The following is a 16,904-nucleotide window of genomic DNA, read 5'->3' on the forward strand; positions in this document are numbered from 1 at the left end:
TGCATCTACATTATAAAAGGCTAACTATGTAGTGTTCATCCCGTCTTCTGCAGCTGGAATCTAGGAAACCGACTTGTGCCGCAACAAAAATCCCAAGTCATCTGGTAAACAGTCATTATAATAGCACTTGTCAAAAGAAAACTGAAAAGGAAAATGCCCGCGGTACCGGAAACGTGGAACAGATAACTAGCTGCTCGGGTGTGGGCTGGCTGACGGATAACTACACAACATTGACGATCTGCAACGTCCAGACCGGCTGTGCAGCATTCAAGACGGATTATGTTGAGTTCGGTTCTCTATAAGTAATCGTTACGTATGTCAAATACCAGACACGTAGAACGGTTTTTGTCCTGCAGTTCTATGTGCAGTGGTATATTATTATAATAATAGTATGGCGGCCAAACAGTCACCAACGGTAACTCGACGAATAATGACCACTGACCAGCCAATAAACCCACGTCACCATACCTGTGACATTTTGCAAATACTTAGTACATATCTAATCAACATCAGAATTTCTGCGGACACGTTTATGATTTTTAAAAAGAAAAATTCTATAAGTATTTATTCATACCGACTGGTAGGTATCTAAGTCCGAGTCCAATGTGGGTCGGTACTTTTTTCTGGTATTATACTTTATCGCACGGCATGTAACTTTTTGAACACTTGATTTGAACCGATACGTATCATTGAAAATCTTGGTTCCCCATATCAGTATCATTATACTACTATTATATGCATTATTATTCTATGTATTCAATGCCAAGGATACAAGTATAATTGTGTAAAATTCATTTATGTAGCATTGAGTAATACATATTATACTTAGCTTTCCTAAAACTCTAAAGAATGCTGTTTTTAAAAAAAAAATTAAAATTCATCTATATAGTGGACGGATTTATACGTTTCATCGTTGTTTGTCCTGTGTAATTTCTGTTTCTCCAAACCCAAGAAAACTTCATAAAAATAATAATTATACCAGCAGTATTGTAATTTAATTCGCAATCAAACATTATCAAATGTTTACTCTGTCCTAAACCGGCTAAATCTGACATATAACACACCTGATATCCGCTCAATAGTCAATTCAAAATTAAACATTTTAATACACTAGTTGTTTATTTTAAATAAAAATGTTATTGACTCACCCTCTCTCCTTTCAATTAATCTAAGTAAGACATGTACTATTGATTCATATCTTTATTGTTTCTTTATTATGACATTCCTTCGACAGAATAATATACATTTATACTGTATACAAATTGACATAGTAAGCATAATATTTTATCTTTAAACTCGTATTGGGTTGTGATATTTTCTTATAATATATGGATACTACCTAATGTGGGTCGTTGTGTAGTAGCTATAGTGAGCGTAATATATTTTATGAAAAGTGACTATTGGGTAATACGCGCCATCGTTTATCCATCATTCGGAATAAACTTTACTTACGAATAGATCGAAACATCGTGCATTCGTGTGGGTGTAATATTTACTGTTTCTATTTATAATGTTATCAATATATTATTTTTTTTTGTTTATATTGTACTCAATAGATATATATATCGACATATTCATCATGTCAATAGTAGAAGTGCAGAACTGTAGTACAATCAGTAGAGTACCTATTACCTATATAATATTACAATATACTACGTATCTAATGTTAAATGCAATACCTGTAGGCTATAGGCTGTATAGTAGTAGTAAACGAGGGGGTCAATGGTGGGTCTTCAGCGTCGGCGGCGCGAACAAAGTGAAAGGATGCGGCTGCGGCGAAGGACCTGTCCGTTGCGATTTTTACCTCGCGTTGTTAGGATAATAATAATATGATGGCACGAAGCCAGCCACGGCTGCTGTATCTGTTCACCGTATTTAAACTCAGTTAGGAGGAAGTTTATAATGTTTATTATATATATATATATATACTTGGATATTATATATCAGTCTATATCTATATAATATAAAAACACCTATGCAAACCACGCACTTCATAAAATATTATTACATCGCGATCGCATACATCACACTTTAGCCCCCTACGGGCCACAGTCCCATCCCTCACTGACCAAACTCTTACATCAGACGGAGACTCAGCAGGTTGTATACATTTATTAAATTATAATACCTAGTCTCCTGTCAGTGCGAAGACCGTGCGAACCATATTTTTCATAGAAATGTTTAATAACTCTCACTCGTATAGCTTCTTAGTTAAGTCTCGAGAGACACATTGTATTCCTATACAATATGCACGATATAGACATATTATAGTATTTAAATATGCTACACATATGACGTTTTATGCATTTCCATTCTGTTCAGTAATCATTAAAACATGGAAATTGTGATACAGAAATATGTTTCATGGTGCTCGAAACTCAACGTAAGCAATGTTTTTGCATACCTATACCATTTGATTTATTTATCATTTATTTTAATTATAGTTGCATATGAAAAAAAAACCTATATTTTAAAATACCCATAAGTATTTATGTTTTCAGAAGACGAATTGTCTTCGAAATAGTCAATAAATTAAAATGATAACATAAATATTATCATCCAACAAAACACCTTTTATGATATATTGTCTATCTTATTGTTAGGACCAAATTATTTAATGTATTTCTACTTTTACAATGCATAGCCAATAAAAGTACGATGTGATATAATAAATAGATTAAAGCCTATATATTTTTACTTTTTACTATGCTTTAATTCGTTTTTTTAATACCTATGTATCAACATTTATATTACCACGACATTATTCGTTGAGAATGTTTCAATAACTTTGAAAATTTCATCATAAATAAACGCAGCGCAAACTAGAAACTTATCATAATTATTTCCAAAAAACGTTAATTAGAAAAAAATTAAAAGACGGAGTCAAATAACGTCCATAATAGAAGACGCTTTTGCCTTATTTTTTATTTGAAAATCATTGGACCCCTTAAAAAGAATGAAAATTGATATGGAAATCAACGGGCGTATTAAAATGTTTTATTATTGAATAATTTACGACCTGTCGACCTGGTTGGAGTTAGATACACTATATTCGTCTGCGTTATAAACTTTACAATATATATTATAAAATGTGTACGCAGCTGCAGTACATACCCATACAAGTTACAGTGCCTACCTATATAACTATATTCATGTTTTAACAGTATTATAATAAAATGTGTTTTATTTTCTCATGCTATTGATATTTTCTTGTGGGCCCTTTGTCATTGCTTGTTTCACTTTTTTAAAGCTATACAGGTAGGATATGACATCTGATCATTTATAAATATATATAGGTTATATCCATATATAGGACTTATAAAGTATACTATATTATACCAAGTATATTATAGATATACTGGTCATAGTGCTTCTCCGAGAAGACTTTAGGTTAGTTTAAGTTAGGTTAGAGTCAAAGACTACGGATACCACAATAAAGTAATCGAATTTGATTGTAAAAATCATTATAGATATACTAGGGTGATACACATAAGCGCAAATCGACTAGAGGTTCCTAAACTTTTTTCGCGACCATTTTAGTTTATTCCAAATAAGTAACGTATCACTAATGACAGAAAGTATTAGTGTTCTAATTATTGTTAAAATTATGTCCGTACGGAGCATGTGTCAACGATTACAGCTTATTGATGTATTTTTGGTTTTGATTTTGGATAACAATAATGACCTACAAAAAGAATAATAATAATAGGTTCCCCACAAATATAAATAAGTAAAATAATAAAAATAATTCCTTACTATCATAGTATTATGGCCTTCCGCATTCCACCCTATCAGTTTGGAACATTTACCGAGTAGGTGTTTACTTGTTTTTTATTTTTAATAACTATTAAATTTCCGGTGTCTTGTCCGTTGTGAGAAATAACATTTTATAAACATTACATAATAATAATATGTGCTATTACCTACTTACTATTGAATAATTAACAAACGAATACATTACAATAATATATTTTGTGGGATTCGTCGCGGGATCGCACACGTTGACTATCGCAATAAATTCATCATATTGTTAAGATAATGTATACGTACCTATATTTTATACAACCACAAAGTTGTTTTTTTTTCTTGTAGAAATAACGGTACTGTGGGACACGTGTGTATAATAATATATCATAATTTAGTTGAGCAGTTAGGCATATAAAAACGACTTACCTGTGTGGCTATGAGATGTTAATGTATTTATTATATTATTATTATATTACGTGTGCGCTCAGCTCGCGACATCCCGTGGTGCAGTTGCAGTCGTCACGTGTTGGTACACAGCGCAAATACACTTAGGTTGCACGTCAGACCCAGTGCATAATGATATTGCGGCGGCGGTTATAACACCCATAACCGTTTTAATACTATCATCTCATTATATTATTATTGCATTTATGGTTAAATCATAATATATCATTATCATTATGCACGGAGACTACACTCTATATAGATAAAACTGCGACGGATTTACGCCAGCCGCCGTCACTTACGGCAGACGTATGCGTATTATTGTTGCGTGTACGTTGCACAGTGCACCGTCATACTTATGAGGTTATAAAGTATAGGAGCCCAAAATCAAACAATTAAATTATTATTTTTTATCTTTTTTCCATACGTTTGGATGTTTACATTAATAAGTTTGATGTTTTATAAATTGTATTCAAAATATATATATTATTAAGACGATAACCTGTAGCAAAAGCATCGTATCAGACAGATCAGAATTTGTATACATTAAAATCGAGTTGTGGTCTTGTATAACATTTGTCCAATTTGTACTCCAAGTATAATTCATATATAATATAATAAATATATATGGGTACCTACCTGCCTACCTAATATTATCTATGTTACATATTATAGATATATGATAATATGTATATTAATATAATTATTAGATACGATTTATTTTTATATTTAAAAAAAGTGATTGCATTATAGCCATTTATAATTAAAATTATTCTATTTTATATAATATTATATAATAATAAAAAAAAACATTAGTGGTTTTTAAAATACTTTTGTTCTTCTTTAAATATTTTTCTATCATAGAATTTTGTTGATAATACAATAAAACATATTCAACATTCTCTTGAACAAATTCTGTAGTTCTGCACACATTTTTCCCACCTCAAAGACCATTCGTAACTCTCCTCAACCCTTTTAAATACAACCCCGACTAAGGTACACAATATAATAACGACTGCGAATGCATTGAACATTGTGCAACAAATGCCATTGATAAAACATTTTTTGTCAACCCACCGCCAAACTTTGGGCGTATTATAGGTATGAATAAGTCGTTATGTATGGCAATCGGAAGTACTGAAAGCACGTCCACTTTTGCCAGTGTCTTGATCTCTTTTACGCTGCCCAGTAAATTCAAAATAAACGTGCTGTCCGTGCATTCCGGCTGCCGTCCGTCTATGCACTGGCAGATATTATTGTGCTTGTCATTATATAATATATATATATTATTCATTTAACACGCCGACGACGAAGACTTGCCCGGTCGCTCGTGGATCAAAACCGGACCTGTTTCCGCACTGCTAACTGTACATTTCGAGTGGTGGTCATCAGTGGCGGCACCGCGGCTGTGCAGGAGATAACGGGAAACGCTTCCGCAGCGGTTGTGTGAAGGGCCGAAGAGTCTGTGTGCTCGCGCGTGCATGCGTTATTATATTTTATATTTTATACATATAATAATACTTAATATATATTTATATATATATATAAACTGCTGAAGAAGAGAAGGTGGACCGAGGCCGGTTTTAACTGTTGACGACTTTGAAATACTTTTGTCGGTTGCAGATGATAAATCACACGCGCTCGCGACCATCTCTCTACTATACGACGATGTGATAACGGTCAGGTCGTTTTATATAGATTTGCTATTATACATATATATGTTATGAGTTTTCAGTTTAAGAAATAATTCAGAATCTACGTTTTTCTCACCCCAAACCCCTTCCGCGCACCACTTAAAAAGCGGCCGTAGATGGTCATGTCGTCAAAAATTGTCTACTATGTAGGTAAACATAACTAAAATACTCGCATAAACCAAGTTATTTGTTTTATCATAAACTACTTATATTATTTTTCTAAAAAGTTTAACGTTTTTAAAAAATTTTCTTTTATATAATTTCGTAAGCAATAAAAACAAAAATTATCTAAAGAAATTATATTTTTATCATTATGAGTTATAACTTTTTAATTTTTACTTTTTTGTATGAATAAAATACATTTTTAATTTCATTTTCCAACCAGAATATTATTTAGAGAATTTTGATGCGTTAAGTACTAAAATAATGTGTACAATTTGGATCAATTTAAGAAAGATAGGTATTTAAAATAAATAAATAATTGAAGTTTAAACTAACGGAATGGAATTGCATAGGAGTACCTCGTAAAATCGTGAGTCCATTACTTCACTGGTTTTAACTTAAAATGTCAATACCTAGCTCATATACCTACTACTTGTTTGAAATTTGGTTTTCACATAATATCAAAATATTAATGCAAATAATATTATGCTGAATTTTTTTTTCAAATATAATTTTTTTATTAAGTACCTATTCGGCTATTTACTACTATTTTAAAAATATATATTTTCAAAAAGATAATAATTTTTGAAATAATGGATTATTTATGATAAAAAATAACACTTCGTTTATTGTATAAGTCATATGTAAATTTTTGTATAGATAAAGAGTTCTACCTGGCGTTTTCAAATTGATAATCTCTGTTTCAGGTGCTTATATTATTACATACGTAACAATCAAATAATTTTTAACGCCGTTACCTAAATTTCTATTTATTTTTGTTATCGTCGTGATTTATTTCCTATTGAAAACGACTGTGACCTATTTGATCGGTTTATAAAGAACCTAAAACGCCGGCCACAACCATTGTTGTCCAGTGCGGCAGAAACAATAATTAGATATCACCTATGCTAAATGTTTGTGTACGTCCTACTATAATACATCGGTGTGTCACTGCGTGTGTATAATAACGATTTTAATGTTTTCGTATGACGTGTGCCTGTATATATATTTGAATATTATGTACATACCAAAATAAGTCAAAAATGCGTGTTTAGCACCCCATGCCTATAGTGTAGAACACCGCCAATTCGTATCGCTACGGTTTTCGTTATTACGTATTTGGTAGGTCGTAAGTATATGCTTTCCTTGTATACTATTATTTAATACGCATCTTATAAATCGCGAGTAAATTTTTCGAGTACAATACATTTCTAATACAACGTTAATGATTCGGAAAATGGGCCAAAGTGATTTATCTTATTTTATGAGTTTATAAATTCAATTTCTTCGTTATTTATTTTTTCTATTTTCACCGCTATGATATGTTATTAACTACATGTACCAATAGGTACATCGTACATATTATTATCGTAGTAAACGGATATTATAATTTATGCTATTCATTATTATTTATTACTAGCTATAGATATTACAACATGGTTCAAGATCAATAACAGTTACAATGAATATTTCTGTATGGGTAGTTTTTATCAATGTACATAATATCATTCTTTCATATTCAATAAAATTAGTTTCAAAAAATATTTATATATTATATAATATTTAATCACATCCCCTTAGTGAAATAAACCATATTAACTACGAATATCTAGATAGTAACATTCATCAGGATCGTGAATTTAAAAAAAAAATACAAAACATGAACATCCATTTAATTATCAATTCATTATGAACCTGTATTTTACACTTCGTGTAATTATTACACTCAATACAATTAATATTGTGAGCTATTTAAGCTATATACATAAGTATGCCCATTTTGTTTTATGAACAAAAATATAAAAATACAGCACTTAATTTTATTTTTTATAAATCTGATTAATAAATAATAATAATAATTATTATTATTAATTAATTTTAATTAATTTTAAGTCATATCATAGACAATTTTATTATGTCGACTTTTTATTTACTTTATATGCTAATTTATAGATGATTGACAAATAATTTTGGTCTTTGGATTTAAATTAAAATAAATATGAACATAATTAAATTTTGTAAAAACGCTAACTACACGTGTCTTATATCAACATAAAAAATGACTTGATACAAATGTTAATATAATTTTTATAATTTATTCAATATTATAATAAAAACAAGATCGACGACAACATTACTTACTGCAACGTATGATGTTTTAAGTGTATTTAATATATTATACTGACAAACAATTTATTTAAACATTAATTTATAATTATCAATATCAAATAATAAATTTATAAAAATTAATGTTATATAAAATATTATTATATTTTGTTCTTATAAAAATATGAATAAATACAATTTAAATAACTTACAAAACCAAATGTGTCTTATACTCGTAATTATTATTATACTAAATGTTCAATATAGTTTAAGTATTGTATGTTTCATGAAATATAATATTGTATATTTTAGTTAAAATTCACAGAATGGATTAATTCATCACTGTCTGGAGATCTAATTCATGAAAAGATTAATTTCAGTAATTGAATGCGACATAATATGCATTATAGTATTATACTCTCGATCGAATAAATAACTTCCATTGGTAAATAGTTTAATTTTTAATTTTATAATGTAAGTATGTAAGTATAATATACAAACTTATAACTAACTACATGTGTTACAATATTGCTTTTCGTTTACAAATAAATTAATGAATTAATTATATTCTATCAATTATAATATTTTTATTCATTAATAATTTATTTATATTGAGTCAAATATTTATATGTACCTATACTTAATAAACCAAATACGACCAGTTAATAAATTGTTTGACTTTTACCATACATTTGTGCAGTGTTTTTAGGTTAGGTTATACTATTGACGTTAGAATTTTCTAACGAGAACTATATTTTTGTTGTATGTACAATGTGTAACTGTACTCTTTTTGCATACATTGCAACATCTTTATATTTGTATTGTTAAAAAATGAAGTTAATAATATTATAACAGACTAAAGCAATCATCAATAATGTACCCGAGAAGCTAAAATGTTACTATTTTATCGTTGAAATGTTAAAAATAATATGGTAGGTAAATGGCCAGTGGTCCCTATTGTAAGTAATGGTTTCACTGATGGGCACGTTTATTCCCCGATGATGAAACTATTTTTTTTTTATTCTTCAACCAATATTTATTAGTTATTACTCAACCATTGGCTAAATCAAAAGTCAAACTAACTAAAGATGTTTGTGCATGCTACAAGTGTTTTTTTAATGAACTGAGAGTTAAATTATAAAATCATATGCACTCAAATATTAATATATTATATTATTTACAATATAGATACAGTAAACTGTATACATAGGGTTCTGAATTCGAAATATTTCAAAATTGAAAATTTCACTCTTCTTGAAACATTTCAATGAATTTTCCGAAAAATCTTTTGATAGTTATGGTAACGATGGATTTTATCAAATAAAAATCTATAAATCAACACAACTAACACCAGTTAGTATATACCAATATATTAACCGAAACATCACTGCAACTCGTTTCACTCTTGTTTAATTAAATGTTAATTTCTTTATTGTTCGGAAACTTCTGTGCAAATAAGACACTGAGAACCATCATTGTTGTTCAAAAATCGTACATTTAGTGAAGATAGAAATACCGCAAGGTTGTGTTAGGTTAGGTTATGTTTAACATCAATGGAAAAACTACAATGTCGATATGGTCGTAGATTAGGTACATTATTCATAAAAACTTCTCATCGGAAATGTCTGAATAACGCCCTGTGTGATTTTATACCTATTTACCAAACGAATACGTTAACATATTAACATAAACGTTCACTAAATTTGATTCGTATTCAAACCGTGTTGAAACAGTGTGCTATTAGGAAACACTGCTACTGCTTAATACAAAAAATGCGAAAATTCCGTCTGTCGACATACATTATAATAATAATAATAATGTGTATACGTATAAAAACTACAATGGATATACTGTTATTATAATATTATAGTACGTATTGTTTTAATTCCGATGTGCGCACAATGCACTCGACCTACCTAACATTTTTTTTGCACGCGTAATCACAATAATAATGATGCCTCGTCGCCTTGAAGTATTAATAACAAGCGAAGTTGCCAATATAGTACACAAATTATGCATGTGCATCCGTTAAGTAACATTATTTATATTTATAATATGTATATCATAATATTATTTACCTCACACTTGTATATTATAGGTACGCATATTTATATAATTAAAACGATTATACAAATTACCTATGGTTTTCCGGAAACCGGATATAGTGAAAACGAAAAGATAATACTAGGCCATATATAGGTACCGTAAGGTACTCATCATTTCGCGTTAAATACGTTTTACCGTTATAATAATAATATAATATCATAAATCACCATAACGCATAGGTATAGGTATAGTGCCTATCATAGTATACCTACCTAGTAGCCAATAGCTTTTAATCGTCATTATTCATTACCGTCCATTTATTGTCGTCGTATGACGTGTATTATTTTCGCTAAATGCATGACTGCGCAGAATTATTATAAATATTGCGATACGTAAATATACGATATACTTATTTTTATCATGCGTAGTCTAGACTTTACTAAAACAATTACTTAAGGCTAAGTGATATTTAGACGTAATGTGCATTTGTTTTTGGTTACCAATTTTAAATCAAAGAAGACATTATTGAATACGATAAATCACTACATCACATGGCCAAACGCATCCGTTCTAAGCTGATTTTATTTTTATTGATTCATAGTTTTCAATAAGTACAATTATCACTGCAGTATTTGGGTTAGTATAATATGAACGCCTATAGATAATACTTTGGGGCATATTTCAACCACACTCATATTTATAGTCCCCCCTCGAGCACAAATACAATGGAAACCCATAAGTTTTTTGTTCTTTAAATTACTAATGGGAAAATGTTTGATTTGAAATCCAGACATCGTGAAACAAAGTATATTATTCGTTTCTATAAACTAACAACTAACTATGTCCTGTTTGGAACCTATACAGGTAAAGGTACAAACAAATATGCAAATGCGTAAAGCCCTAATTATTTTTATACACCCAAATCACTCCAACCGAACTCACAAGTCTAATACAGTAATAATACAATTTTGTGTGATCTGATTGTTGCAGGGGTTATTGGACTGTGGAGAGACCAAGACAGCAGCCCAACTATCACGCGGTGCGCCGCTCGTGCCGTGAACGAGGCGCCTTGTTCGAAGATCCCGACTTTCCGGCCGGTCCCAAGTGCCTGTATAAGAACAAGAGACCGGCAGTTCAACCCATCGTATGGATGCGACCGCACGTGAGCATATTATAACATTATTTTCACGCACAAAATAAACTCATGGTTTAAGAGTTATGGAACTAAAGGCTCCTTAAAATGTGCACTTAATTTAACATTTGACTACAAATATGGTTAAAATTGTAATTAACTAAAAACATGGAAATAAGCAGTCATTTTTGTCTATAACAAATACTTTTTAATTCATTTTAAAACGTTTAATATTAATTTCAAATACAGCATCATAATTTATAATTTATTGGATTATTAAAATGAAAAGAGTGTTATTATTTTGAATAGAAATAAATCGAAGATGATATTTTCTCTTAGTCAAATACTTGTGATGAAATAATTATTTAATAAAAAAATAATAATTCAAAGTCTATTGTATGAAACATGTTTTGATAAACAAGGTGATAATTCGAGACATGATAATACCTAGTCGACAAATATAGATATCTATTATATTTTATAAGCTACCTACATATTATAATAATATTAAAATAAAATTATTTTCATTTTTAACTATTGATCCACTAATAACACGGGATATTTAAAAAAAATCGTTAAATACACTTACTAAACGTAGTGATTAACAAAATCCTTAAAATATGCAAAATTAAAGTTCATATCTTTAATCATATTCCTTCTTTAAAATGTAAATATTTGTTTATTAATCTTTTATTATTACTCAATTCAATAAGTATTTATATGGTATAATTCAATAATTCGATTTGATTCCTGAACCCTGATATAATAGTATATTATATTCTGCCTCAATGTCCGATTGTATTCGCTTTGAGGTTGATGCCAAATTCGTCACACGTGTATCTGTGTACACATATGTCGTACGCGCGCATTGATTAACTGTGTTGACGACAGTTTCTCGCTTAAGCGTTAAAACGTACTTCAATATCATATTAAAAATCGTATTATGAATCGTTAAGAAAAATATTAAATCGTGATATAACATACATGTAGCCTATATAAAATAAAAATTAATACACAAAGGAAAAAATTTAATATTTTTAAAAACAAAGTCCTGGAAAAAGTATCATCTTATTTCATTCCCATAAATAAGCCCGCAAACAGCATAATTTGGCAGAAATTTCTTAGAAATGTAAATTTATAATCATTTTATAATTGTGTTTAAATTTTACCAAACGTATCCAAAAAACATTGTTATTATCAATGTATCGTTACTGTTTTTTTTGTGCCAATTATACGATTAACGCGCTTGGTGTCCAACAGACGAAGCCCACCAACGTATACGATTTCGGAGAATTGTATATTATTTACGTTTGATGATACGTTTTCATACGAATTAAAATATAAAACACCCAAAGTCAAAATGTTTACTTTATTTTGCATATCGACTAAAATACATTACACGTCGTCATCATCACTTTTGAACACACTGTGAACATCGCGTTTTTACATTTATTGCTAATTATTAGTTAATATATTACTATCAATTACTATTTCTACGTATTAAAAAAAATTATTATTTTTTAAACATACTCACAACACGTACATACACATTTAGAACAAGCATTTATGTGTTAATTATTAAATTTAATGGGTAATATAACTGCAATTATTATGTTTTCTCACTTACGTTGTACACTTCTTTGAACTAATTAATTGCTGCAAAACCGTTGAAAAACGAATAGCATTGCATTTTTTTCTTTTTATCTTATGTACGTTTTAATAACAGGTCAATACACCGTAATTCACTTGTTTTTTATTATTATTATTTTTTTTTTGTTCAAACACGGTGTGTGATTTTATTTTAACAAGTACTCGGCGCCTTATAGACGTCACGGAGACGAGATAATACGGCACCTATTCTTAGGTACCTATCTTTAACATAAATAATATTACAACAGGACAATATGAATATATTATTAGATCATGCGTATGGCAATGGATAAACGATTGTCGATTTTAGACATTCTTACTAAAAGTTAACCATTTAATGAAGAAGAAATAATTTTTTACATGTCGTAAATTTAATAAAATAAACTCAAGTCCATACTTTGAAAGAAACGAACATCATATATGCCGTAATGATATACATTTTAAATTCCTTATTACCTGTGACATACAACTGATCAGTTTATCAGCGGGAGGCTATAGCGCCTATGTAATATATATTTACAATATAAATTAATGACATTGCTGTTGAGCATGGTGTCGTCACACGTCTCGGGGGTCTCGTTTGGAATATAGTTTTGACGATAATGTATTATAGTAAGTTATTATTCGCCATACGGTGCATCACCTAATCAGCTGGTAGTGTACATTTGAAAGAGAATGCGGCGAGACGTCTTGATTATCGATACATCATCGGTTAAAGATTATAGATTTTGTGTATTCAGTCGCATAAAAACACAGTGCGAGAAGCTTGAAAAGGAATAAACAACAAAAATGTAGCTGTTGGAAAAGGAGAGAGAAAGAGACAAAACGTTTGCGCTGAATTCGTAATACCGTCTTAGGACGCTGTGAAGTCGTAAATCATTCGGACATCGTGGAGATGAATCGTTGAAGATGTTTGTGTGTGTGGGTGTGAGTGAGTTCATCCACGCCATGAGGTTGATTTTAATTATTAATATCCGTAATTTTCTGCAGTAAAGGACGTACGCGGGGTTCTCGTGGCGACCGAATTATTTCGACGCCGGAGAACCCGAAGACTGCCTGTCGGTATTAAACACATGGGCCGTCTGTTTTCCGAATGAGCACAACACGATGCGGACGCTTTACCTTTTTCGTACAACGATTAAGGACGACTGCAGCTTAACAAAGAATACTAAACAGTTTTATTCTAAAAGCAACATGATTATTGAGGACGAATTTCAATGCTACTTACAAGCTTTTATGCCCCATTAAATTGAGATGTAACACTTCAAAGTGTACTATAACATTTTAAAATTGTGTTAAATTTCAGTCTATTAATGAATAAGGTATAAATGTAGAAAATTAAGAAGTAAATCATAAATAAACTATTTCTAAGCAAAATTGTATATAAAAGTAATTCTAATTGAATATATAAATCTAACAATATATTATTAAAATTCATCCTCCTACAAGTGATTTTTAAAGTCCTTTACTGTTGTATTATTATCGTCGTTAACAATGACATATAATGGTATAATGTATATAATACCACCGGTCTAAATAGCGATTTGTATTCATCATGTTTTTTTTTCATTGCAGACTAATCGATATTATTACGAAGTTTTTATCGTTCTAAAGAAATTGTTTGAAATATTTTCTCAAACTCGATAAATCGTTAGAGTTAACGATTGCAGCGCTCACGTTTATAATATTATTATTATGTTTATGCATATTATAATGTTGTAATATGTACCTTCATAATATTCGTGAGCGTTGCGTCGGTGTGAACTTGAAATCCAAACATTATCATTAAATTATAAATGCGTATAATATACATATATTTATTATGTAGAGATGTTTTATGTACACACATTGAAATATTATGTTGACCTCACGTTAATGTTGGGTTAATGTGTTAATGTGCCAATTGTAATTTTTATCGTCGCTGTTGAACACGATAATATTTTGTATACCATTACGCTGAAAGTGTATTGACGTTCTATGGATTAAAAAGAAATGTGCTAGATTAGGATGTGTCATGACGAGTTAATTTTTTTTTTTTTTTAATGTTGAGTAGTTGTATCGTAGCATTCACTATTAAATTATTTCGGATAGTCCTTAGCAGTGGTTGAAAGTAGCGCGCTGCTTTTATTATTTTTTTTTTTTGCATAATGCAATGGTATGTAACGTACAATTTTTTTTTGGTTTAGTGTATTCAGCAAAAGTAACACTTTAATAGTTCAGTATAAATAAATAAGTAATGAAAATGTATCTTCTCTGGATACTACTTTTTATACAATTATTTAAATTTTTTAACTAATAAAAATAAAATTTTACTCAAAGTAAAATAAAATAATTTATTCCAAAGTTAGAATTTATTTGCATTTTCAAACAAAACACTAAAACTAGGAGTCTTCATTACTTCATCTATATACAATATACATAATATAATCGATATATTAAATTTTTTGTGAATATTATCGGATTTAACAGTTAATAAAATAGGTTAATGCCTATAGACTTTATTTTTGTTACTAAATAAATTGGCGTACCTATTTACTTATTGTACAACTGTGTAACGTTCTTCATTTGCATAAGAGTGGTGATGATTCATTAATTAACGGTGACTTTTTTTTAATAAATATGGTGGTTGGTGATCTACATTATAAGAACCTACTGAATTTTAATCACTGGTTCTGAGTTTTCTAATGAACGATGTAGACCACAGAAATCGAATTGAAATCTGTTTTATTTAATAGGAATTTTTACTATCACCGTCGTGCAAAATAACTCGAGTAACACTTGCACGATGCGCATTATAAGTGGCATAAGTAAATTATTATATTTTTAATACATATTTGCAGACTCTCTAAAAACATTTGCGTATAGTTTCTGCCTTCTGCCTTAAAACGTTTTCAAAGATTTTTGCAATAGTTGTATAGCATTTAAGAGGTACCTATACGTAAATATTATATTATATTAATAGTAATAAATATAATAACGCATTATAATACTCATTATTATCTTTGATTTCACGAGTAACTAAATATTCAAATTTAAAATGTACGATTTAAAACTCGTAACTCATCTAAATGAATCAAGGTAGTAAACGTACACATTACATACATTATCTATTTATAGTTGTATAACGGGATTGAAATTATAATCATTCTTTAATAACAGATTTACTTATTACTTTATTAGAAGAGCAAAATATTAATTATATATTGAATTAATCATCATTCATCATCGTGTTTAATTGACTGGATCGTCTGGATCAGATAAAAGATATAAATTTATTTAACATATACACAATATATAATTACGCACAAAAAAATTTACGGATGTAGATATTGACATCTTTTTTGTAACAAAAAACTAGTAAGAAATTTAAAATATCAGTTATTAGATATTAGGTATATGATAAATACATTATTAGTGTGATAATTGTACGTTTTGAAATAAATACGATTTTTATTTAATAATAAAATAAGTGTTTAACATCTCTCGATTTTGTAGTATACATTTTAATTATATGCACCATCTTTGCACGTATAAATTATTTTATAAATTGTATATTAGATATTTGTTGATATTCATATATAATTATTTTAAGATTTCTAGCTGGATAAAAAGTCTTATTTCTCTCCAAAAGTAAAAATCATTCTTGTAGCTAACGATTACTTTGATTGGTAATCTATAGAAAATTATAATAATATAAATAACCAATAAATGGCATTATGTAGGTACAAGATAATAATACTCGTACGTATAAAAAATACGTCAAAAATATCGATATTTTTTTAGTGGATCTTATACGATTGATCGTTACTTTTCAATTTTGTAAAGTTATAGTTTACTATACCTAATACTTAAACATATGATTGCATTGATGATTTAATACGTTATGTGATAAATACCGATATAAACAGTAACGAAAATGTACC

At 29.3% G+C, this 16,904-nt stretch overlaps 1 protein-coding gene across 2 annotated transcripts in view; it reads left to right on the plus strand.

Annotated features, from left to right (window-relative positions):
• The window catches only part of LOC114130030 (calpain-1 catalytic subunit-like), an 84,156-nt gene that overhangs the window by 50,797 nt on the left and 16,455 nt on the right, over nt 1-16,904 (plus strand). For both annotated transcript variants that reach the window (XR_007604152.1, XM_050201061.1), the window contains exon 4: nt 11,190-11,361. Coding sequence is in view for 1 of the 2 variants with exons in the window: in XM_050201061.1 (XP_050057018.1) it covers nt 11,190-11,361 (172 nt within the window). In the remaining variant the exon portion in view is untranslated. The remainder of the gene's footprint in view (nt 1-11,189; nt 11,362-16,904) is intronic.

This window comes from Aphis gossypii, chromosome 2, assembly GCF_020184175.1.
Source record: "Aphis gossypii isolate Hap1 chromosome 2, ASM2018417v2, whole genome shotgun sequence".
Taxonomy (NCBI): Eukaryota; Metazoa; Arthropoda; class Insecta; order Hemiptera; family Aphididae; genus Aphis; species Aphis gossypii.